This window comes from Callionymus lyra, chromosome 4, assembly GCF_982586985.1.
Source record: "Callionymus lyra chromosome 4, fCalLyr1.hap1.1, whole genome shotgun sequence".
NCBI lineage: Eukaryota > Metazoa > Chordata > Actinopteri > Syngnathiformes > Callionymidae > Callionymus > Callionymus lyra.
This window is the reverse complement of record NC_141821.1, coordinates 16,700,348-16,726,383: the sequence shown is the minus strand read 5'-3', so window position 1 is coordinate 16,726,383 and position 26,036 is coordinate 16,700,348. Positions and strand designations below refer to the sequence as shown.

The following is a 26,036-nucleotide window of genomic DNA, read 5'->3' as shown; positions in this document are numbered from 1 at the left end:
TCTTTAGACAAATACGGTGCCTCTTTGCTGGTTCCCCTCCCTCGCCATGCCAACGATCCAGATGTCATGGGAACCGATAACAGCTGTGGCTGGTGTACTTGGGCTTCGTGTGAAAAGCCGCTCCATCTGCGGAAACCCAATCCCTCTGTGAAACCAGCGAAGGATTAGACACTTTTGATAAGGTCCTCGAGACATTTCTATTAGAAACCAAAACATACACCTTTACCCAGTGATCATAGCCATTCTCCAGTTTTCTACCATCAGAACAAAACTGCTTTAACAAGTGTTAATCTTCTTTTATGGACACTTTCTTTATATGTTTGTCCCTTTTCATGTCACTTAACTCTGACTTTGACTCTGGGAAACATCTCATGAATGACCCAGAGTTGCTGGTAGAGCGTTCTGAGGTCATAGTGACTTGCATAAAAGGGGGTGGAGAAAAGTTCAAGAGTCTCTGTACACATGCCAGGCCTGGTACCCTTAAATTAAGGGGGGGACACCTCTGTGAGGAGACTCGAGCGAGCTGAGAGTTGACTCAAGGAACAGGATTTTTTCGGGGTTCCTGTCGAATTTCTCAACAGATTCATTAGAAGTTCCAGCTGTTGACGTGTCCCTGCCGTCAGGGCCGATGTGGAGTCAACATGTCCACAGGCTCAGCGACAACCGATGACGACTGCGACACATGTCCCAGGAATACTGGCCCAGCCTCTGCGGGCACCTGCTACAAATCCAAACGCTTTTACGACGCAGACCAGGACGGTGCCGGCCGGAGGAACAAGCCGGAGCGCAGAGGAACCAGGACGCAGCACAAGGACCCCGAGCATTCCCAGAGGAACGCGGCCAACGCGAGGGAGCGCGCTCGGATGAGAGTGTTGACCAAAGCCTTCTCTCGGCTGAAGACCAGCCTGCCGTGGGTCCCCGCCGACACCAAGCTGTCCAAACTGGACACGCTCCGACTTGCCTCCAGCTACATATCGCACCTGAGGAAGCTCCTGCAAGACGACCACTTCCAGAAGAACTTTGTGCACCCGGTCAACCTGGTAAACATCTCGCCGTTATGGTTCAATCAAGCTGGTTAACTCATCGATGTTGTTTTGACAGACATGGCCGTTTTTGATGACCGCCCGCTCAGACGACCAGGACACTCCCACCGGCCTCAGACTCTGCGGAGCTACAGCATAAGACTCTTGACAAGAAGTATTCCAGGACCATCCAAACATTTCAGGACAACAACCGGGAAAAGTTGCTGACTACTTTTTTCTTCTTTTTATTTGTTGTGGAGGAATGTGGGCCAGCAGTATTCTTTCAGCACTAAGCAATCTCTCTTCCCAGATGTCAGTCCAGTTCTATTATTTACTTTTGAAAGAAGTTACTCAGCGTTTTACAAGGATTGAAAAGACTTCACCGCATAAGAAAAAACTTTTTTTTTTATGTGCACAATTCAATAATAAATGCATCTGATTCTAATTTTCTGATACAAAACATAGTTTGACAACTTTTCTTATACCTAGCATGTGTCGATCTCATGTTCATACATTCTTCTTGTACAATATGATCCTGTATTTTTTTTATTTTTGGAGAGGGAAGTCTTGGTTCCAAAGTCCTCTTTGTGTTGGCTGCTGCCCCCGCGATGTAAGGAGAAGACAACGGATGGAAGGACAATCATGACGGTGCAAGTTCAGTTTAACTTCTCTGTGATCGCAAGTCAATAAATATATCGATGGATAACAAACCAGTGTTTTCAATTCATTTATTCTTGTCTAGGGTTGATCTAGTTGTAATACTTCTTTCATTACAAATTCTCCAGACCATTTTTTGGTCCCATTACTCCCTCATGAAACCCTGAGAATTTATTTTCAATAAACAAGGAACAATAGGAAACATATTTCTCATAATAAACAAGCCAACACTGGCTCATACTTAAGAAATATCCTTAGTAGGGTTTGAATAATGGATACAAGAAATAGTCGAGGGACTCAAAAGTGTATATTTTTTCAATTGCAATTTTGATCTGCTGTCATCGTTATATTTTAAATCCATGTTTGCATTGTGAATGACATATTTATAAATAAAGCTATGATTAATTCAATGGACAAGCCATGATTAATTCATTTGAGAAAACGACGACAGCTTTGACTGACTGTCCGTGAAAGACGTTTCTTGTTAAACCTGATGAGGATCAATTGTCATCAGCCTTGAGTAATTACTTTAGATTTTTTGTTGTGTTCTCTTCCCCAGAAAATACTCATTATCATTCCAAGTGTGTACACATGTCTCCTACTACTCAATATTCTACTACAGTTTTTCCATGAAAAGCATGGGAAACATCAGAAAATCCTACTTTTTTAGGTATAAAATGGCGGTTTATTCTAGTGTAGACCACGTTACTAAAAGCCCAGACAAAAAAACTCAATAGGGATCAAAAGCCTTGTCAGTGTATTCACTTGATCCCTCACACACATGAGTGATCAGGACAGAAGCCCGCGGTGTTTAAGATGAAGAGAACCAGGGACAAAGTTTTCATCGAGTCGCAGTTCGTACTGCAGCTGTCGGGGTGTGAATGAGTTTCCCAGAGGCTGGACCTTCTCTCCCGGGACCAGCAGGGACTGCGGTGTCTAATGAGGGAACTTCTCACACTCACCGTCACGTGACGCGCTTGAACGTCCAGGGGATGTTTTAGTGTCGACTTCAATAACAAACCATCACTCAAGATGATGTGTCAAAAACTTTATGGATGAAGTCACTCAGGATTGATTGATTTTGAAATGTACTAAATAATCCAGAGATTTTCTTTTTTCATTCTCGCAGGCACTGCGCAAATAGATGCTTTGGGAGACATCTAGTGGCGACTGTTGGGTACTTCAAAGGAAAATATTTAATATTTTACCGGATTTATTTCTCATTTTATGGTTTCATCGTTGTAATTGTATTTCAATTAAAAGTGTTGACGTTACTATATCCTTGTTGATTCAACGTGTAGCATTAAAATATTATATTTTTTAGATATAATAATATATTGTAAAGCTTACCCCTTGAAAATAATCTGATTTCATGTTTTGTTGTTAAATCATTTCAGATTTTAATGAATGTATTACTAAATACGCAAGAAGGCAGAATTATTATAACATGACATGAATAAAAAAAAAAGATTTTTTTAATTTTTGTTTTATAATACTCCTATTAACTTATTTCAGTTATTATTTCTATTAAAAACAAAATAGATAACATCCCAATACCTTTTGCTGGGATTTAATTTCGATCACCCCAATAATATTATTTTCATGATGACCAGAAAAATCATTTCAGAAAAATGTAAAGAATGAATAAACAATTAATGAATTAATTTATACGAAAAAAGGATGATAATGATGGATAACCTTTTTTTATTACAACATTTAAATTCATTAACTAGTTAACCAGTTAACGTGGGTTCAGACTCAGTAAATAGTGCGGGTGTGCGAGAATGGTTTTCTGTCTCCATGTGACTTTAGACGGACAGTTGACATTTACAATTGTGTCCCTTGTCTCACCCTGAGTAGCTGGGACGGAGTTCAGGTCCTGAACTGTAAATCAACAGCGTGATTCTTTTTTTAAAAGGCAAAAAAAATAAAAAATCCAGGTTCATGCTAGCACAGATATATCATCATGATAATTCTGAATTTAATTTAATAAAAATCTGTGTCTAAATCAGGGGTAGGCAATTAAAATTCTTCAAGGGCCACATTACATTCTGTGGATGTTGTTAGGGGTCATCAAGCTAAAGGAAAGATGAAAAAAAATCCCTAAAAAAAAGGACATGCGTCATTAGGCCGTGACATTTATTAAACTAAATAAGATGCAATTTTATTCTTGTATTGATGAGTTTTTTTTCAAAACATTTCTTCAATTAAATAAAAAAAATGTTTTGAGGGATTAATACATACTCAAAAAATTACGCACAAAAAGGAGGGAAAAAGTAAATAAGTGTTGTGTGAAAATGTAAATTAATAATTAATACAAAATACATTTGTTAATGCATTAGAACCACTTATACATGATCATACTTTGAGATTACGAGGGCCACATAAATACAATCAAAGGGCCGCATGTGGCCCCTGGGCCACTAGATGGATTATTGAATTAGTACATTAGAGCCAAATAACATAAAGCAGAGAGCGCCATCTAGTGGCCTTTCCAAATTAAGAGACTGTGTCTTGATAGTTTACTTTATCCATTTTATTTATCACAACTTCTGACACAAATGTTGTCATCAACACAAGAACATCTAATTATGTTGCTTTAAATTATTTCAGTTTGAAAAGGTTGCCATAAACAATATCCTCCAGCAGAGGTCAGTATAAGCGCACAATACATCTCTGGACGAGCGTTTCTCTCGCTTGACTTTAACAACCTTTCAAAAGTGTAATGTGAGCAGAGAGCGACCCTCATACACAAACCCCCTCCTCACAGCCCCCCACCCACACACACATTACATGGGTTTTTCTCATGATTAACATCTTACCGTACAAACTATATCTTAATTTTGTGTGAAGATAAATCAAGTCAGACACGTTGCTTTGATTAAAAAAAAACTGCACGGTCAACTCTCAAACCTTATTTTAGTTACTGAGGGGTTTTTTTTTCTTCCTCATCTGTCCAATAATTTCCATGAACAGGAAGGAACTCAAGGTCCAAAGCCAACATTGGGGAGTTCAGTGAGGGCTGTCTTTGTAGCTGCACCAATGATTTTCTGGTTCGTCCAGTGCACAGGAAACTCTCCCAGCACCCTTCGAGCCTTCCAAACCCACTTTCAGTGTGTTTGTTATTCAATATCCAGTCACTCAATTCCACTAATGAGAACAGATATGTAAATCCAGAACCATTTCGATCACGTTCGACTATACACGACCTTCTGTGTCTGGGCTTTGTTTAGCGAACACACTCGCTCCAGGTACCTGGAAGTTCACCTTCTGAACCTCGACACTCGTCCAGGAACACGATTTGAAAATGATCGCTGGGCTATTACCTCACGGCAAACTGCAGCTATTATGATGGTTTGAACGGCTGGAAAAATGGACGCATCAACGTGCTCGACACAAAAACGAGTTTTCAAAAACACCGATGATTGACAGGCGACAGCTAGATATGTGATGAATGTGTCTGTGAATTTGAAGCAGGCAACATCTCAAAGTTCTCAAACTCTGCCTCTGTCCTCACAAAAACAAATGAACTAATAACTGAATGAAGTACAAACTGTCTGTTACATCTGAAGATTAACCTACTGATCACTAACATCCAACAAACTTGAAGGACACACTTTAAAGACTTTATTAATCCCTCGGGAGACCTCCTTCTGGAAATAGGGTTTGCAGTTCACATCAGAAGATAGTTTCATAAAAACAAGAACAAAATGTGTTTAAAAGAAAAAATAGCAAGAAATGATAAAGTTCAAATATAAAGAACATGGATTAAAGCAAATAACACAAAGAAAAGGATACAAAGACTATATAAAGCTATATAATAATAATAATAATAATAACAAAAATAATAATACATTACAAACTAAATACATTGTTCACTTTATTATTCGTGGCTCTTTATCAACGCCAACCTGAGAGAGTAAAAAGTTAAATTAGAAACCAAGATTAGTTTTAAATGTAAAGTGTATGATCCATACATGTGTACACTGTAAAATAAAACACTTTGATCACTTTTTGCCCTATTTTAACATTTAGATACAGCTTTATTATCAGAACATTAGGAAGTTTGTATTTTTACACATTTTGATGTCACAATATATTATTTTAAATTAATAAAATCGAAAGAACGAGCTGTAAAAAAAATAAAATAATGTATTTTTTGTATTATTTAATGTGTAATTGAAATGTGCTTGTTTTATTTTTATTTTTATTTCCGTGATGATAATTTACAACCCACTTATCCCCCCCCCGCGAAACAAACTTATTTTTCTTGTGTCTTTTTCTGAATGCTATTGGATGGTGGGAGGAAACCTGGAGTGAACCAACACACGCACCAGCTAGATTATGGTTCCATACTGATCATAATGAAAATGAAAAAATCTTATGTCGTCTCCCAGGGAAGCCGTTCAGTTGTTTTCATCCATAAGCGTTGATTTATTAGATTTTAAAGAGCCAACAACCTGACAATATAAAAATAAAAATGATCTATAACAAAAGCAAGAATGGAATCTCTATTGGTGTCAGACTTCCTGTCAGCGTGGAGACGAGACGCTCTCCTGGTGGAAAGGTGATTGGATTACAGGGACTGTCTCTCCTCAGGAGAGAATGGACGCTCTTTGTTGCCGCACGAAAAGAGAAAAAAACAAAGATGAGGAGACGATGCCAAAATCTTTTGAGGGAGAAGGGCACAGACAGAAACATCTGCGCAAACTCTCCATCAACTCTCGGGATCTATTGTCTCTGGAGCGGCGGGTGAACTCCAGCCCGGCGAAGCTATTCCAGTCTCTCTTCCAGGAAGATCCTGTGAGTCCAGGAGAAACAGATACTGGAGTTTGCTCTCGGGGCATGTGGAAGGATCTCAGACCCATTTACAAGTACTGGGCGGATCCCAGCAGCCTATTATCTTGTCCTCGCCTCTCTGTCTCTCTCACAAAGAGATTTACACCAGCAGTCCGTCTCACTCGCCTGGTTTTATGGACATGTTGACTGCACTGTATTGTCTCAGCGTCACGTGAGGCGCGTTGAGCACAAATATCCTGCATTTATTTCCTTCTCCCCGTTATTTCCGCACCACTTCCTGCTAGTTCTGCTGATAAATGATCCCTTTCTAATGAACTGAAAGGAGTCAATGTTACGCTGTATCTTCACGCTAAGAGAGATGTTTAGCAGTAAATCATCGAGCTTGTCATATTCGGGCTGCTGTAGAATTTTTACAAGACATCGAACTCGAGAACCGTGAGACGAAGCTGGTGATTTTATGTGGAAGGCAAAAGCTGTAAATATCTAAAGTTGGCTCAAAGTAACATATAATAATTTACTATTAAAAAATGACAACAATTTAATAAGAATGCTCTTCGTTATTAGAACTGTTGCAGTGCATTATGGGACGAGAAGCTTAATATATACTTATTATTAATAATAATACATTTTAAAGTGCCCTGACTTTCAATGGAATGTCTGCTGTGGGAAGGTTGGTGTAGATGGTTCATTTCTGGTCACTACTAAAATAAAAACTAAATCCACTTATTTCTACCTAATAAATATTGAATGAACTTGGTGTCAATTTATTTATGAATTTGTTCTTTGCCTCCGCTTGATGATTAAAAACATATTAGCACTAGCAGACTTCATGTGGCCACAAAAATGTCACACATTACAGAAACTTTTCAAGACAAGATCTTGAGTTGAACGATAACAAACCCAAATTAATCAAAAGTGTTATTGCTATTTTATTTATTTTTTTTCCATTTCCATTTTTTTCATAGGAGGGGGGACTGTAGCCTATAACAGTTTCTCCAGGCAAGAGGCAGGGGACACCCTGGACAGGACACCAGTCTGTCCCATAGCACATAATGACAAAAAACTATTCATGCACAAACTACGGACAATTTCCCGAAAACTACCCAACTAACCTCCTATGTTTTTGGACCTTAGGAGGGAAATGGAGTGCTCAGAGTAAACCAACACAACACGGGGAGAACATACAAACTCCACACAGAAAGGTCACAAGTTTGCTCCCAACTCCTGACCTGGAAGCAAACCGAAAAACATACAGAGAAATTGTTTTCAAAATTGTTATCAACCCCCCCCCCCACCCCTCGTTGCCACATTCCCCCCCCAGTTCATCTTCTGACAAAGACAACCACCTACTGACAATGAGATGATTTTTTCCCAGTCCCTGCTCTGGGCAAAGGCTCAGTCTTGGTAAGTAGCCCGGGTTTTCCCATCCTCGTCAGACGGCCCTGCCCAGTGGAGAAACGAGTCCCCAGGTTGCTCGAAGGCCCGACCTGTCAGCGGTCCAGAGGGATTAGCCATTCACAGCCTCCGCATTGTTCTCCGGGCCACAATGGGCTGCATGGAGCCCAGTCTTTTGTTCCCAGCTCTGTTGTGAACTTCTTCTGGGGCAACAAAAAGTGTAACACACCTGCAACCATGGATTAGAACATTTCACCTTCCCTCGCCTCTCCGTCTGACACATCGCCCCGGGCAGGGTGGGCCACATCAAAAGTGCTCTGACACACGGAGGAGAACCTGAAGGGCGAGGCCAGGGTGGAGGTCGTGGTCGGGGTTTGGTCAACCTTTATTAGTCGCACAAAAGTCAAATAAGTGGTCCCAGTAATGAGAATCAACTCCTGAAATCAAGGGTTTCGTTTTTCAGTGCACATGTATACCCACCACCACCAGAGTAAATCCAAACATTGAAAAATAATTGATATGTGGTTATTTTTTTGGAAAAAAAAACGTTAAAGATGAGTTAGTAGTAAAATAAATAAATATACAGTATTTTATTTACAAGAAGATGTATTACATGATATAAAACAAACAAAACATGTCTGGGTTAAGTTACTGGGTGGGTGACTAATTAACCAACCCACCAGCCAACCTACCAACTAATCAACCAACAATTACTTACTTACTATCTAGATCACTAATTAACAAACCAACCAACTTAATACATTTTATTGACAAGAAGATGGATGACAATTTACATAAAACCTTTAAAGATGAGTTTCTGTGTGGGTGACTAACAAACTAACCAACTAACCTACCAATAATTACTTACTTACTAACACAATAACTTACCAACCAACTTATACATTTTATTGTCAAGAAGATGGATGACATTATACATACAAAAACATTTGAAGATGAGTTTCTAGGCGTGTGACTAACTAACTAACTCAAGAAGCGACTAACCAGCTAGTCAACCGACTAACCCCCGAACTAACTAACCAACAAACCAACCAATGAGTACTTACTTTGAAGAAGTTACTGGGTGGGTGACTAATCAAGCAAGCAACCAACTAACCAGCTAACTAACCAACCAACCATTACTTACTTACTAAACCACTAAATACATTTTATTGACAAGAAGATGGACGACATCATACATACATTTTATTGACAAGAAGACATTATACATTCATTTTATTATTTTAATTTTTTTTTTTGCCAAAACACAAAAGGAAGCTTCTGCAAAATCAAGGAAAAATAAATAAATAAAATCGCAGAAGGACAGATTTCCAGCTTTCTCCAGTTGAGAGCTAATTTTAAGTTTGCGAACAGAATTTGTACGGATATAGAAACGAACAACATCTTTCTTCATTCTAGACATTAGTCTTTTTTTTGGCAGCCCCGGGTGACCTTTAACCCTCAAGAAAAAGTCTTCCGTCGGGACTTGGGTCTTAATGGTCACATTGGAGCAACTGAACCCCAAATCCAAACATTTCTTCAAAGAGGCTTGAACTTTTTGTGACCACATCCAAAATCAAAGCAATTTCACAGTTATCAAGCAGAACGTGACGTCCTAAAAGATCTGTGTGGAAGGAGAACATTTAGTGAGATGTGTGATCTTTTGTTGGGTTTTTAGGACCAAATAATTGACACAGGTGTGGCCGCGTCTCTGAGCTGCTTCTTTTTTTTAATACGTACATGCAAGATTTTAGTTTTTTATTTCTTAGAAACCAAAGAGAAAGAAAACGTGTTTCTAAACATTTGTATTATTGTAATAGAGCCATTATTTAAAATTTAAACCAGCAGTTAACAGCATTTTAATTGTAATAAATACAAGAAATAGTGGTTATAAGTATAAATTGTCAAATTCTTAATTTCTTATTTTTTTAAATTTCACTAGGACAGTCATTTTCTTTTCTTTTGTTCAAAAATGAAACAATTTCCTAGTTTATTTTTATTCGAATAGACAAAACCCAGCAGGACAGTTACTCAGATGCAACATTTAAAATTCCACTTTTATTAAGTAAACCGATGTTAACTTCCTTCATTTTATTTTTTACCTAATAATAGCAATTAAGTATGTAAGCATGAGTTGGGTAAGTAACATAAAATCATGATAAAAACTATCCAAAACATTGAATTTCATAATATAATTAATGAAATAATACAAAATTAAGTAATTAATTGGCTGTTCGTAAATCACGATACACTATAATTTGGACATTTTTAAACAATATTAAGTAATGGGTAGAGACACATCATTGATCTCGGATCAACCTCAACAGAGCTCGACGGAGAAGCATTCAGTCCTAAACATTTTTGACGCCCTTCACCATGACTTCAGACCGCAGGAGTCAACGAGAAAACCCAACACTGGATTGACCCCCTCGGGGTGTGTCTCTTGACGAGGCCGAGCAGGATCCTGTAACCGGGGCGTCCCTCACCCGGGCCCTGGACTGCGATCACTACCCTGACGTAGTAACCAATAGTGAAGCTCGATTCGACGGATCACTGTAATTAAGAACCCCAAGGTTACCGATGATAACCCATGTTCTAGAAATAACATGAAATAACATCCAACCACAACATTCTGGGCTCTCAATACGAGGAAGCCCCTCCTTTTATAGGGCACGATGGGTTGCGAGCCACAGCGTCGAGGATTAACCATTAAGGAAGCTTGGTGAGCATTCATAGAACCCGGGTTATCCTATGTAACGAGGGGGGTTACATGATGCATCTGATTTTAAATTGCCAATGAGGGGATTGTCATTACAGCTCATGATGGTCTCTTCGGGCTGACCTCAGGGTCGCTATCATACGACAGGACGCAGCTGACAGCAGCCCTTAACGCCGCTTGATGGATCACCTGTGCGGCGGCAATTTTCGTGCACGCGTACCGAGTGTGTGTGTGTGTGTGTTGGTTAATGGATTGATGTGTCCGTGCCCGACTGGTGAGCCTCTGCGGCAGGACGGTGTATCGGGTGGCATGTTAATTACTCAGCCTTCAAAAGAAGGGCCGTGCTGGTCAGCAGTGAGTGGACGGCCGATGACGGCGCGGCGGTCACTGTGGGGGGAAACGGTGTTGAGATGAAGGACACATGCGGGCGTCACGCCGTCTGAAACCATCTCAGAAGACTTTCTAATGGTGCCGTCCATCACAACTGTCAATCAACAGTCAAACTTTTATTTTATTGGAATAAATAAAAAGGTATTTCTGTACATTGTGAAGTCATGTCTGTGTGTGTTGGAGCTCCACAGCACAGTGAGATGGACATCAACCTTTGACCCCGCTTGACCCCCCCCTCGCACCCCTTCATGTCTGTCGTCCCATCGCTCTCCCTCGCACACTCGGCCACATATAGAGCTTAAAGGTCCCTAAGCCCTCTCAGGACCCCCTTCTTCTGTCCGTCAGATCAAAGCTCACTGGGGGTGGAGAGGGATGTGACCCGTGGGAGAGGTGGAGCACCCCCGCCGTTTGGCTTGTCCGTGGTGTGGAAAGAGACAACCAGGCAGCCCCCGGGGTTCAGTGCACAGCGCCCCCAACGCTCCCGGGGCCGACATCTGCACAAGTCCGTCAAGGACGTCGGCGACAGAGGAGGACGTGTGTGTGTCGAAGGAAACACACACTTAAACCTCATGAGCAGCAAAGATGGAGAGTCTATGAGGAAGAACGCTAGATTACGTGTGTCATACATGACTAACTGACACTCGTGTTGGCTTCATGTCATGAGCCATGAAAATGTATTAAATAAAAAAGTGTTATGAACAATTTCTATTCAAATAATGCCCTTGATATTCAACCTTTTTTATTTAAAATATAATACAAGCCTTTAGTGACATCATAGAGAAACAATCTCACTCAAACCCTTGTAGGGACCCAAGGTCTCCAGCTGGCAACTCCTCTCAAAATGTGATACAATTTATTTGGTATTTTTGGGGTATTTGGATACAACTTAGCACTTAATTAGATAGAGACAAAGTTTCCTTTTTGTCAACTTTTGAAGGCAGTTTTAAACAGAATTCTAACCCAAAAGTATTAACTATAGTTCCTAGCTGAGCTGCCTGATAACAGTACCCTGTAATTCTTTGTGTCTTTTGAAGAGAAGGGAATATACATTCTGTAAAACTCTAATTAGAAGTAAAAACTTGAGTTGAACAGATTTATATATATATATAAAAGAATAAAAACAGTATCATTAATAGAGATTTGTTGTTTTGTATACAGTAAGTAATACTTATTCAATAATATAGATATTTAAGTATTTAACGTTCCAATCCTTGCTCGTTAAAAATACAACCATGTATAAGAAATGACACAATTTTCATTTGTATATATAGATATTAATCCAACTTCTATAAACATTTAGATTTCAACCAAAAGACTGACATGCACGTGTTTCTATTCTCTACTCTCTTATCCATTAATTTCTCTGCTGCTTCTTTCTTTCGTAGGTAATTAAGTGACTTCATTAAGCGTTTTCGTTCCTGGTGTTCATTAATCTGCGGGATGATGAAGCCCCCGAGGCTGTGTGATCAACATAATCACTTAATAATCCTGCTTTGCTGAAAGAGTGCAAGTTTAATGATGCGTTGACTTCGTCGATTAGATCTAATCAGTAAAACACAAAGAGGCTCCATATGAGGGTGAATCACGGCTTTCCATTTGTGCCATAAGTTTAAAACAATTGAACCTGAAGGCAACAATCCCAGGGTAGAGTTTCCCATCACTCTCAGCTCAGAGCCGTAAAATATAGTTTTTGTAGCTTGAAATTTCCTTTGAAATCCCACAGACACCTGATGCTTGTTTGAGCTACTTCATGCGTCTCAATCTTGCCTCCTTCCAATTTTTATGAAGCTCTGTACGATATCAGCGTCTTTGTTCCCCTCAGAGTTCCCCCGTCCTCCCGAGGGCCACAAAAAGATGCACGGCGGCGGCCCTTATAGACTTCCCCACGCTCGTCTCTGTTCTCCTCTGTTTACAAGGTGACAAAGCTCGCCGCTGTGCCTGGAAGCAGCTGGCATCTCCAGTTAACGTGGCTCCCATGTGTTCTATCTGCACGCTGCTCATGTTATCTCCAGCGAGGGCATTTAAAGCTCTATGTCTTTTCCACATGGTCCGCTCTGGTTTAATCACCCGGCTTCAGCTGTGACCGTCGACGCCCACAACGCCGGTTCTGTATGTGGGAACCAGGATGTAGGAGGACAGGGCATGGAGCGCTAATGTGCTGGTGTTCCATGTGGAGCAGAACTCATCAATGCAGACTGTTACACACATTGTTTTTATTACACTCTTTCATTTGCCCCCCCCCCCAGGATTTGTGGAGCGCCAACCCTGGACAGCTCAAGAGTTCATATTTACCAAAAATGTAAAATAGAAATGGGAACCCCATTTTAACACCGAGAAAACCCACAAACTAAATAGACTCTGGTTGGCTCCCGTCCTTGCTCTGTTGCAACTCTGAGTGTGTCGCATTAAGAAAATCCCAAATACAATTCCTCTGCATTTATGTAAATTATCAAGGTATTTTTGACACCTTTTTTAGCATTACAAATTTCATCATTACTTGTATTGTTTATCTACAAACGGGTGGCACACAAAAATCTTTTGGCAAAATATATATTTACCAAAATGTCCGTAAAAGGAAGTATAAATCTGATTTCATTGTTATCTTTTATTCTTGGAGCCTCAATTTGGACGAATGCTCCTCCCAAGATGCAACACTAATAGACTAGGAGTCATCCATTCCTCGTGTTATTAGATTGTATAATTCTAATTTTTGGGGGCCGGACTGGAGTGAAAAGATGATGATATTCCATGTTAATGTTTGTATCCTTTTCTTTTTGTTATTTTTCTTTGATCAATGTTCCCTTTTTTCATTTGTATTTTTGTTCTTGTTTTCATGAATCTATCGTCTGTGTTTCTGTATTGAAAACAATTTCCTGAAGAAGACCTCCAGAGGGATCAATGAAGTGCATCTATCTATCCATCTGTCCATCCATCCGTCCATCCATCCATCTATCTGTGTTTGTCCTCTATTTAAGACTCAAACAATTCCTCTGCTTCAACACATTTTAATGGTATCGCAAGTCTCTGTAATAATTGTTGACGTTGATCAACTGTGTTGCTTAGCTTATATCAAACACACTCATCTTCATAGGTCAAGAAATAAACATGAACATTGAACTACTTTAGTTCAATGGGCCACATAAAATGACAAGTCGGGCCAGATTTGTCCCCCGGGCCACGAGTTTAACACACGTGGTCTAGAGTAATAAGACAATTGGGACATGATTGGTCTGGATTTTATTGTTTGTTCCCATTTTGTCAGACTTGGATGATGTTAGAAAACAGACGTCAGCTGCATCCTCACTGTAAGGTTTGTCACTGTGGCTAAACAACGACACAGCCATCAGTGCTAACTGAAATGAGAAATGATATATTCAGTTGAGTCTCATCCAGGGCGATCAGTCTTAGATGAAGCTCACGATCCATATCAGGTTAAAAAAGATCAGATCAAGTCTATTTAGTTGATGAAAGAAACAGTCACACTTCTGCAGATTATAACTGTTTGTTTAAAATATGTAGATTAGAAAACTATTCTTTTCAGCAAATGTATTTTGATATTACAATTTGGGATGATTATGCATATTTTCTTTATAAAAAAAAACTTTATATTTAAGTACTAAAAACTTTAGTTGTTTTTATGTTTTAACCGCAAATCTAGCCATTTTAAATTTAAACATTTGACTATTTTCTTCAAATGTTCAATATGAATACAGTATATAGAAGTAGTACTAATGAAAACTCTCCTAAAATATATAAACATCAACAATATAAGTAGTCAGGTATGTTTCTTTACGTATTTTATTCAAACAAATGAGAGAAAATATGTAAAATATTTTCAGTTGGGGGCGTCGCGTCCCACCAGAGCAGAATGTGGAGGTGAGAGCGGATTAGGATCAACCACAGTGACCTTTTCACTCCACGACTCTCTCCTCCCCCCCCGTCACTCTCCTGGCACCGTTGGCGCTGGATGGCACCCAAGAGCCACTCGGGTTACGAGCGCCGGGGCCTCGGCTCTCACATGTTTTAACAATTTCCTCCCTTCCCTGTGAAATTATGCAAATATTCTAGTCCAGTTTCCTTAAGTCTGGAACACCAATTAAATGTGTCTGTTTGGTTTTCGTGACAGCTGTTGAGCTGGCTTAGTGACAGGCGGGCGAGGCTGGAGGTTGAAGGTACAAGAACTTAGAGCAGTCTAGACGTAGAGAGTGTTGAATTGTGGGTAAGTTAAATTTGGTAACTGAATTGCAGATCAGACTAAACAAATATCTTCCTGTTTGGGAAAGAGCTCGCGTTCTAGTTCAGGTCAACAGTGGTGAAACATTAACAAATATTAAAACTCAACAGCATAAGAGATGAGATATTTATTTATTTTCAACCTCCAAAAAAAATCCCCCTGGACCGTGGCCGAAAAGCTAGTTCCACTGAATCCAACTCAACCTTAAATCCACTCCTCCCTCAACATCCCCTACTGGCTCCAACAATTCTGCGCCACCGCTGTAGAATTTGATCCAGTGATTGAGCTGTCTGTAAGAGTTCACTTCCCTCCACCGGGGGGAATTGATCGAGGTCACGGCAATAAAGAACGTCGCCGAGTTCAAAGGTTGGCACGAATGCGAGTCCCGGTCGGAGATTCATCATAGTCAGGAGGAAAACCTCTTGAAAGCGGGGGCATGTAATCGCGGCTCGCAGCATGACGGACCATGTCGTTATTAAATGGTATTGTTAAGGGAAATTGGAGAGCGAGGTCAAATTTGATGTCTCAGATATATGTTCTGCCCTATTGTGACACCCGAGTCCGATGATAGATATCGAGTTGGCTTTGATGAGATCATCTGTCGCCGTAAATAATCATCTGAATGTGCGTGACAGTCCTGTTTCAGAACCTAATGTTTTACTCATTTCAATTAAATTTTGTGTTTAAACCTGAGTGAAAAAGTTGGTGACCCCCCCCCCCTTGATCGCCCTGTTTTCTTTATCTCTGTTTATCTTCCTTCAGGAAGTCTTCCCATCTTCCTCTCCTCTCGGCAGCGTCTCCTACCGATGAAAACTCTTCTCCTCCAGGTGGTCTGCAGCCACCTGTGTTGTCTTTGTGGGCCTGTCATCCGTCTCCGGCCGGGCTTTGTGGCGTTGCCAGTGTGAGAACGGGACTGGCCGGGACTGATGATGGAGATAGAGCGTCCTGCTTCTGTTTCTCCCAGACTCTCTCAGGGCTCTGCTGTTGTCAGACGTTTGTAGTCCTGCCCAAGACGTTTCATGAAGTTTGAAAACACTGAAACAGAATTTGCTGTCACTTTAAAATCTAAATAACGATTCAGATCCATTAGATGAATACATTAAAAAATGAGCTTGTAAATGAGCTTGTAAATTACTAGAATATTTTTAATTAGTTTCAGTACCAAGTCTGTACTTAAGGTATGATTCTGTATTTTGTTTTTATTCCTATCGACTACAGTATTTCTCCCAGAACAGATGTCCTTGCTTTGGATTTTACATCCAGGCTCGTCCAAGTCTGACCCATTAGCCATTTGAAGCTACTGAGCTTAATTTCATGCAACCCTTCAATTTTGTAATATTTAAACTCAAAATTAAACAAACAAACCATTCGACAAGATACTTTGAGTCGAATGAAAACCTCAGAAAAGTTGTGCTACTAATATCTTTTCATCAATCTTATGGTCATTAAGACTTAACTCTTTCTCTCAGGGTTTTAGATGTTTATATTTATATTTTAAAATGTATCTCTGAATCAGATCTTGATCATATGATTTACACTACACTATGTATTAACTCTAAGTGTTTTCTCTGGGTCAAGATGACCCATAGGCCGGGAAAACAAATGTGCCCGTCTCTGGGTCAATGTGTTTTCTGTCCTTAGGTTCACCTTGACCCTGAGATAAAACCAATGTTAAAAACATTTTAATTGATAACTAGATTTGTTTTTACCTGAAAAGACATCAAATAACTTAAGTTTCATGAATATGTCAAAGCAGGAGGAGAGACAAATGAAGCAGAAATATGATTTATATTTACATTTGCAACACACTGTCGCTGAGCTCAGAGTCAGACAACACATGTTTAGACCAATAAAATATATTTTCCAAAGCATAAAAATGTACTAGGTAGAGCTTATATACAAACATGCTTACATATATGAAGACAAAAAAATGATATTGAGGACGTATAAAAAATAAATAATAAAACAATACATATGTTCTTTGATCTGTTATTGTAGAATTGATAGTTTGTTTATGAATCTCCATGTATAATGTACATTATCACCTATTAGCATTTACAGCTAGTTTAAGCTAGCACTAACAAATGGATTCAATGTGTCAATGTTTAATGTTTTATTTAAGAATCAAATGGTTCAATCACTGAATAAAATGAGAGAATTTAAAACGTTTACTTTCCACGTGTTAATCTGTTGTGCATCACACAGGTTAAAGTACAGTTTAAGGGGGAAAGAAAATGGACTTAATTGAAGTCTGACAAGGGTCTCAGGTCAGACACGTCTTTATTTACCATTACACCACTGGATATGCTCAGCATCCCATAACGGCCTCCTCTTTCCCCCTCGGTTACATATTCAGAGTTTTATTTACTCCCGCTCCAGACGGTGGAGTGTTGATAAATGATGGGGCTGCGTCCTGGGACTCTCCTGTTTAAGGAGCGCTGGGGCGATTTATGAGCGCGCTCCCGCAGCCTTCAACGTGATTAATCGACGCCGTCCTGCGCGGCCACAGGCGGGGCAGGGGCCGCCGGCCCTCCAGTGTTTGGATAGGGAGATAACATCAAAGCGGCCTGCTGCTTGTGTTAAGAAAATACTGCATTCTGGGTCAGCGCAAATGAATCCAGGAGGAGCTTGAAACGTTTTTTTAATGGCTTTCCCATCAATATATTATCACTGTGGAGAATTGTGGTGATGAAGCCCTGAATGACAAGAATGACTCTGTTCCAACACGTTTATCCTTAAAGAGCGCGTCCCTGAAGACCATTTATTAAATACTGGTTCACCTGACCCAAGATCCTGCAGAGCAGAACCAGTAAAGAATACACCTGGTTTAGTTGGTCATGGTCTAGAGCAGGGGTTCCCCGACCTTTTTGTACTGTTTTGGTCTAATGTCAGAAACGACTGGCCTGCGGCTGGTTTCTCTGCAACAAGATGGTCTCATATTGAGTTTGGGTCACTCATTTATCACTAGTTTACATGTTTGAGTTTTAAGTAAATGTGACCCAAACAACTGTTTGGTATGTTACCAATAAATAAAGCGCCTTTTAGACAGTAATCAAAGCGAGGTGGTTTGAGACCTCTAGTCTAGATTATTCATTCACATATGTCATTACCATTAAAAGACCGTTTTATTTGGATTGGAAGCCTCACCGTCTTCCAGTGATCCCTCTACATTACACCAAACATTGGCAGGAATGTCAACTAAAAACCTCATTGGCAGCTAAAATGCCAGCCCAGGGGTGGAAACCTTCATTTCCCAAGGGGCCCCATTTCATTCTCAGACAATTATCAGGGGCCAAATTAAGAAAACGATGTAGATAAATATTGATAATGATAAAACTAAGCTTAAAGATCGTATTTTATTCAGTCATTTTCTGATGCTTATTCCCTTATGAGGGTCGCGGGGGGGCGGGTGCCTATTCCAGTTTATCGGGGGACACCCTGGACAGGACGCCAGTCCGTTGCAGAGCACACAAAGACACACAACCATTCACACTCAACCTCATACCTACGGATAATTTCCCCAAGTTCCCAATCAACCTCTGTATGTTTTTGGACTGTGGGAGGAAACCGGAGTGCCCGGAGTAAACCCACGCAACACGGGGAAAACATGCAAATTCCTTACATAATACAATAACTGACCGTCAGAAATCTAGTTTTAGTCTTTCAGGTGACATGAGACACACTGATAAACTAGTAGTATGTTTATTAAAAATGGAGAAAAAAAGACTTATTGTATTACTTTCGACATACAATAAAGCGATGCACCAAAACATAATATTGACACAAAAAAATCAACCATTTCCTTTGATGTACGTATACCTATTTTAAATCTTAGTTTGGGGCACATTTGAACCTCCAAAGAGGAGTTAAGGGTTTTAGCCTCCCAGATATTTACCTGCTGTCTCGCCTCCTCCACACCTGCACCATTGATCTCGGGTCAGACTGATGGGCCGGCGGCTCCAGGGCTGACTCTGATCTCCATGTGGAGGCCACATCAGTCTTGTTTTTTATGTTATTTGAAGTCCCCGGGAAGAAAGACAGAATTCCAACAAATGTGTTCCTCAGTAAGGATTTCAGTGAAAGCTCCCGAACATAGAAGCTAAAAATACAAACACCTCCATTCAGGCGCTCTCTTTTTAATGCAATTTGCACATCAAACTTCTTCGCCCACTCTCCCATTGTGAGTTCACTCTACTCCTGAAGTCAAAAGGGAATTGTTGGACAAATTTCCATTTTTTTTTTCCACATCCAACTCAGTCCTCCTGGCTTCCTAAAAGCACGCCAATTTAGCAGAATTGAGGCCGCTGTGAAAGACACTCTGTTACCTGTCCGCTGGGGTAGAACCTCTGCGGTGGCTGCCCTTTCCCATGCTTCCACTCGGGGACCCCGACCACAGGCAAACAGAGGGGACACCTGTTCGTTGGGAGAGGTTGGCCGACATCTGAAATCTAAGTGGCGGTCCGGCCCATTGAGAGCATGATAAGACTGTGCACTGTGATGGAGCGAAAGAAACCCGAGAGGAGGGCAGGAAAGGAGAAGACGGCGGCCTGATGAATTTGGTGCAATTTGCCAACACGCACTCCCGCCTTCCTCCAGACCCGTATCAACACTTGATAGAAGAGCGATCTGCCTCTGCACTTATATTCTTAATTGTGAAGCAGAGTTATTATGAATTAAACTGGAAGGCTAAGTGAAGAAACAGTGAAATGTTGAAGCTAAAATTCAACCTGATTCTATCGTTTTAACAAGAAAAATGTTGGATGTATTATTAAAAACTAATTGTCGAAAAGACATTTCGTTTCAAGACAAGCTCAGTTTTTATTTTCAAACAATGAGAATCCTTCTTAACCAAAGTGCCACATTGTTGAACAGATTTTATAATGAAATAAAACAAAACAAATTGCATTCATAGAAATCATGAGAACAGCAAACAAAAATACGAATATATTCATTTCAGTACTTAATCATCATGTGATTGGGTGACAGAAGGGAATTGCATAAACACGTTGATATGAATATGAAGCCAAATTAGATTTCTTCTATCTTAACTGCATATCAATGGATCTGTCATAAACTTTTCTATGATAAGCACATGTTTATTTCTTCCATGTGTCCCTGAATTACACGACATTTGGTTCCCAGTACCAAGAGAAAAAAGATCTACCGAAAATGGCGCAGAAATCTACTCAAGCCATCTCAGACATATATTTGAATGCAGCGGAAGTATAAACTCTCGGCCGAGGTACTGAATAAAACATGTCCAAACACTTTGTTGGAATACTGCTACATGCTAGTAGCACATGGACATGCAACCGATTTGAAGCAAAGTAAAAAATTATAGCGACATTCAACAGAAGTGAGAGTGATCGACATAATCAACAAACTAAAAAGAATCATGAGGTAAAGATTCAACCACGTATGAGGATCTTCACTCTGTTTTTAAGGAGTTCCAGAGTTCATAGCAGCAACTGATTTGATGAGTAGGAACAGCACGACCAACCGTCTGCACCTGGTGGCCTGCCAGGGTCATTGGACACCACCACCCTTCAAAATAAAGCAATGAAATTTTATAGTAAAATTACTTTCACTCCGTGTATTGTATTAAAAAAAACATTTAAACAATAGTTCTGAAACTGCACTGAAAGAAGTGTGTCCACTGGAATGCTTTGTTTAGAGAAAACAAGAAAAGGATTCTTCAAAGATTACTTTGTTTAATAGACATTTTACCAAGACTTTCAGTACCTCAACCTCAGATACAAATTAGTTCATTAAAGGAAATGTTTTTTAAAATGTGACAATGTTACGTAGTGCTGCTTCAACCTCAATTCGATCGACTTTGTGATACAAAAATCTCAGATTATGATTCACCAGAATCTGGGTCTGATTGGGCACAAATGTTGCTGGTCAGAAGAAAACAGCAAAAACACAAACAAAGCAGCCTCAGCAGATTCCTGCCGAGGAAATGTCAAACTGAACGAGCATTTCCATTTTTGTCTCCGTTCAGAGGAAATGACTTCACTGCAAGAGCAAGAGGGAATGATTAGGGCCACGTATATAACTCAGGATATAGGATGTGAGAACTGAACAAAAAAAGTTGTTCCATGATTCAAAGGAGTCCACCGAAACTTCTGGAAACCTGGAGTTTGTGGGGCTCCAGTCGAAATCTCCTGGTACTCACTCAAGTGTAAGGGTTATGTGCACCCCCGGTGTTTGAGCATGATGTTTCACCTGGGTCCTTCAAAGAGCGATGACAATGACGTATAACCTCCCCTGTAGCGGCTGCGTCAGCGAGGCTGCTCTATCTTTGAAGTCCTGCGGAACAATTTGTAAGCACAATCAAACCAGGCTAGAGTGTGGCCTGAAGCAAATACCCACAGAACAACATTGTGATTTAAAGCGAACTTATTTCCATCATCTTTCTTCATTTACTCCCATTTTGGTTTTAGATTAAACCCTTTTTTTTTCGTGGGGGGGGAAGCTGTTCTAAACACCGGGAACAGATGGACCATAAAGAAACATAAATGCTCTTTTCTTCTCTCTACGAGGGCAGAACAGATTTTTTGAGTGGAAAAAAAAGTGTCAACAGTCCCAGAGGAAGCGAGACTCACTCTTCAAAGAGACTTTCTGATGGTACAGTCAGCATCTATATCCACTTCTCCCGCCTATATCAACGACGTCGGGCGGCAACAGATGGTTTTATTTTTTTCATGTTGCCTGGTTCAAAGCATGGCAGTTTTACGTGTCTTCCTAAGTTATTGCTCGACTCATCCTTTGAAGGGCCCTTCAAGTAAAAAATACCAGGTTCATTAAGTGCACTCGGCGATTGAACACACGACTTTTCATCTGATGTTTGTCCCTTTTAAGAACCCCGAGTACGGAGATGATTGTATTTTTAAGTGTAAATCCTAAAAATACCTGCAGGCATGTCATAAAAAAGTCATTACGATGCTAGAAACACATCTAAAAAACGACTTTAATGTCGTACAGTAAGTAAATAAATGAGGATTAGGTACATATTGATTTAGAGATTTGGAGGGCGGCTGCTTTGAGGAGATAACTATTAAAATATCTGGGCATTCTGTTCACTCACAAGAGCCATGCAGTGATATCAAAGTAAATGTCAATTCTTCTTCGTTTTTTTTTTTTTCAACTAAAGTGCACTTTGCCATGATCACTGGAAATGTTTGGTAATGGGGATGATCAATGAGAAAAGGCCCTCTGGTCACATGCTTGCCTGAAGAACTAGCTTGATTCTAATTGGACTAGGTGAGTCTGACGGCCAGGCAGAGGACCATTTGTGGCCCTTGATCAGACTATAATCCGCGATCAGTACTTAATTTAACCATCTGAGGAAAAACCATCATTGAAAGAGTGACAACAACAGCCATTCTGCAGCTGTATGATATTATGGTTCATGTTTATTTTTCAACTAAAACCCTTTTTTTCTTTACCTATGGTTCGATCTATGGCAGCAGTTGACAATATTTTTGAGCCGCATTATATCTAGTTGTAGTAGACTTTCACTAAAGGAATATAGAAAAATAACCAATGTTATAAATCATCATATAAATAAAGTGACATTACCACTGCTAAAAGTATCAATTATAAAATATATTAAAGAGCAACTAATGTGAAAATCCAACTCTCCTGACTCACATGTTTCAAATGTTGAAGTCTTCCTCTCCAAGATGCAGTACGTTCCTCATCATGACCATGTTCTGAACTTATTACTTTATATAGTTCTCCCTCGACTGAAATCTAGACGAACGAGAGGTGACGATAGCGGATTCCATTATGACGTAATAAAGGCTTCATACCTCCTCCAGCAAGCTGTAATCACACCCCTTTTGTTTATACAACGCATCCCTTGGAGGTGGAGACTTACTGGATTAACGATGCACAGTGACAAACCTCAATGATTAACCAATCACAGCAGAGTAGGTGTGGTAAACAAGATTTAATCTCCAGATAAATATTTAACACTTACATTAACACATTTAGTTGCACTTTAGGTTTCTAAGCTTATTTGCGGCGCCCTCTATTGGTATCATGACGTGTTGTTGACGTTTCAGGAAGGTCAGTTAAGAAGGGGAAGTATATCAACGGGCTTTTAAATAATCACTTTCAAAAGTCCTGACATGAACGAAAAACTTGCATGATTAGTTTAATAAAAGGCTTGAGTTTGTCCAAAAAGCCCCTAATAAATGAAACCTCATTCCTGCTTCCTCACAGGTGACTGATAACGGACAGAACGCTCTCTCTCTTGTTTGGAGTTGTCCTCACCTTTCTGCCTCACCTGAACTTGACGGAACCGTCTTTGAGGTGAGGAATCTCCTCATGCCTGCAGAGGTGATTCATGATCGTCTCACTTGTTTGAAGAGAGACTGTAGGAAACTAGTGAAGCCCTGCAGTGAGGATCAGAATAGAAGGACTGAGTGTTAACGGCTTCCTCAGGCCATTAGTCTCTCCCACTCGCGGTGGAGCTGCAACAATGATGCGTGCTCTCCTGCAGCAGAGGAGGGAGTGGAACAAACCGAGGGCCTCTAATAGGATAAACTCCCCCATTACCCCGGGGAGCTGCCTTTCAGAGATGCTATCTATCCCGCCGCACGTCTCCATCATCCCTGTCGCTATGCAACTCCGGCAGTCTGCAGGCAGCACCGCTGTCCATCATCCGGGGCGGACGATATGTCAATTGGTCCGAGCGCAGACGGGGGCAGCGGAGAAGGTGGGAACATCCCAAAGAGGTAGCATTTACATCATCCTAATAGTGCAAATGTTTACAGTGCAAACATCTGCGCAGCACTTATGGAACAGCGGCTCTAACAGGCGAAACGTACACTTGTTTTCTTAAAGTAAACTCCATCCCCACAAGCAGCTTATTATTTAAAAAGTAACTGACAGTTCTCATAAAAGCTCATGTGATGCCAGCCTCCCCCGACCCTAAATATGATGTAATCAGTGACTAATTTAGAGTGTTTACTCAAGTACAGTGAGGCTCTTTTTTTTTTCACTCGCCCTTTAAAAACCTCTGATTGCATTGGAAGAAAAAGGAAGTCTAGTGGGGGGGAGAAAGGATAAATTGTTAAATTAAATTTACTTACACGTAGGAAGCATTGGGTAAATGCAAATCTTTAATGCATGTTCACTTCTGAATGCCAAGTTATGAATATAAATATCGCATTTTCTCAATGTCCACGCAGAGATGATTGAATAAGGCCTTCAGCCGCTGCTATCGGAGCCTTATGAAGAAGTGTGTGTGGACACCTTGAGTGGATAACCATATGCTGTCATAGTCCACCAGACGTGCCTCATATTGAGCGCTCTGTTGACCTGGGAATTGTGTGGGAGGTGCAGAGCAGGGGTGGAGGGGCACTGGGGACTTGTGAGAATTTCGAGAGGTACAATTCAAGGATTTAACAACTCCAGGGTTTTCCCCCCTTCTGACTGTGTGTAGACCTGTGTGTGTTTACGGCTGCGTGTGGCGTTGTTGGTGTGGAGAGCGGATTGTTGTGTGGCGGTGCTGTGAAGGTGTACACACTCATCAGGCATCTTAAAACTCTGCGCTTCAGTCATCATAACCTGGACTTTTACTATCACAAAGATGTACATTTTCCCAAATTTTGAGCAATAATCTGGTTTAACATGACTTGAAATAGTTTAGAGACAAAACTAGTTGTATTATAAACACATAAAAGCGTGATAATCTGAGGAATTTTAGAGGTTAAAGCAGCACTATGTAGCATTTTGACATATAAATAAAGCTTTCCTGTACAGATATTTTGAATTATGAACAATTGTTTTAATAAAACAACTCTTTCTGGGCAATTCTTCTGGTCAACACTTGAACACTGTATGTGAGGAAGATATCAGTTTGAGAACGTAGATTTTTTTTTAACTCCCTGAAAGAGAAAAGTAAAGATAATTCTTCTTGGTTTTGTTAACAAAGACAGTGGTACTTCTGTTTTTGAGACAAAGATTACATTGTTTAAGAGATGGATCCAGAAATAGGCTTAAGTGCTGCTTAAAACGTTTATCGAAATGTAATGCAATAATTGAATATAAAGAATAATACATGTCCCATTTAAAAAAAAAAGCTCACACAGCTCACAGATATTTGATCGTAGGTTCAAGTCTGTCTGAATTCAGCGCTGCATCTAATAGGAATTTGTTTTGTGTTCTCCTGTACCTGCTTATGTGTCCAGTCTCTTTCCCCGAGTAGCTGGAATCGAACCAGAAGGAACTACCACTCGATTCGGATTGAGGTCAGCAAAACATTTTCAGAGATGATGTGTGAGAGTCATGTTGGTTTCTATGTAAAGGACATTGTGACCTGCTTTATCTGAAATATGCTCTCAATAACAATTATCTTTATCATTACTTATATTGTCATTTGTTTGTAAGCCTAAAAAGAAGATAAATTGATTTCAATAAAATGTACAGGATAAATGTACATTGACTAAAAATTGATATTTCAAATAAAAAAAAGATTCAGGTATATTTACAAAATACATGTACGGCAATAATATTATTTAAAGATACATTTAATAAACGATAAATTTAAAATTCATACAAATCCAAGTCCAAGAAAACATTTAAAAAATGTCCAGTTTCTACAAGAATGAAATGTGAATTTCTCTACGAAGATAAATAAAAGTATCTATCCAAGAATACTGTGATAAGAGGTGAATGGATGATGTTGGCAGCTTCATAACTCTCCGGACAGAAAATAAACACTTTTGTTGTGTAGTCTCTGCGATGTGAGTCACCTGCAGGAAAATATTGCAGTACGTTTTGATTCAGCGACTATTCTGAGGCCGCT

The 26,036-nt window shown here is 40.0% G+C and overlaps 1 protein-coding gene across 1 annotated transcript; it reads left to right on the top strand.

Annotated features, from left to right (window-relative positions):
• The first annotated feature begins 641 nt into the window (after window positions 1-641).
• On the top strand, window positions 642-1,435 carry msc (musculin (activated B-cell factor-1)). Its single transcript, XM_087788085.1, has 2 exons — window positions 642-1,040; window positions 1,102-1,435. Exons 1-2 carry the CDS (start codon window positions 642-644, stop codon window positions 1,180-1,182), a joined length of 480 nt encoding a protein of 159 aa, XP_087644211.1. The 3' UTR covers window positions 1,183-1,435.
• Window positions 1,436-26,036: the final 24,601 nt, after the last annotated feature.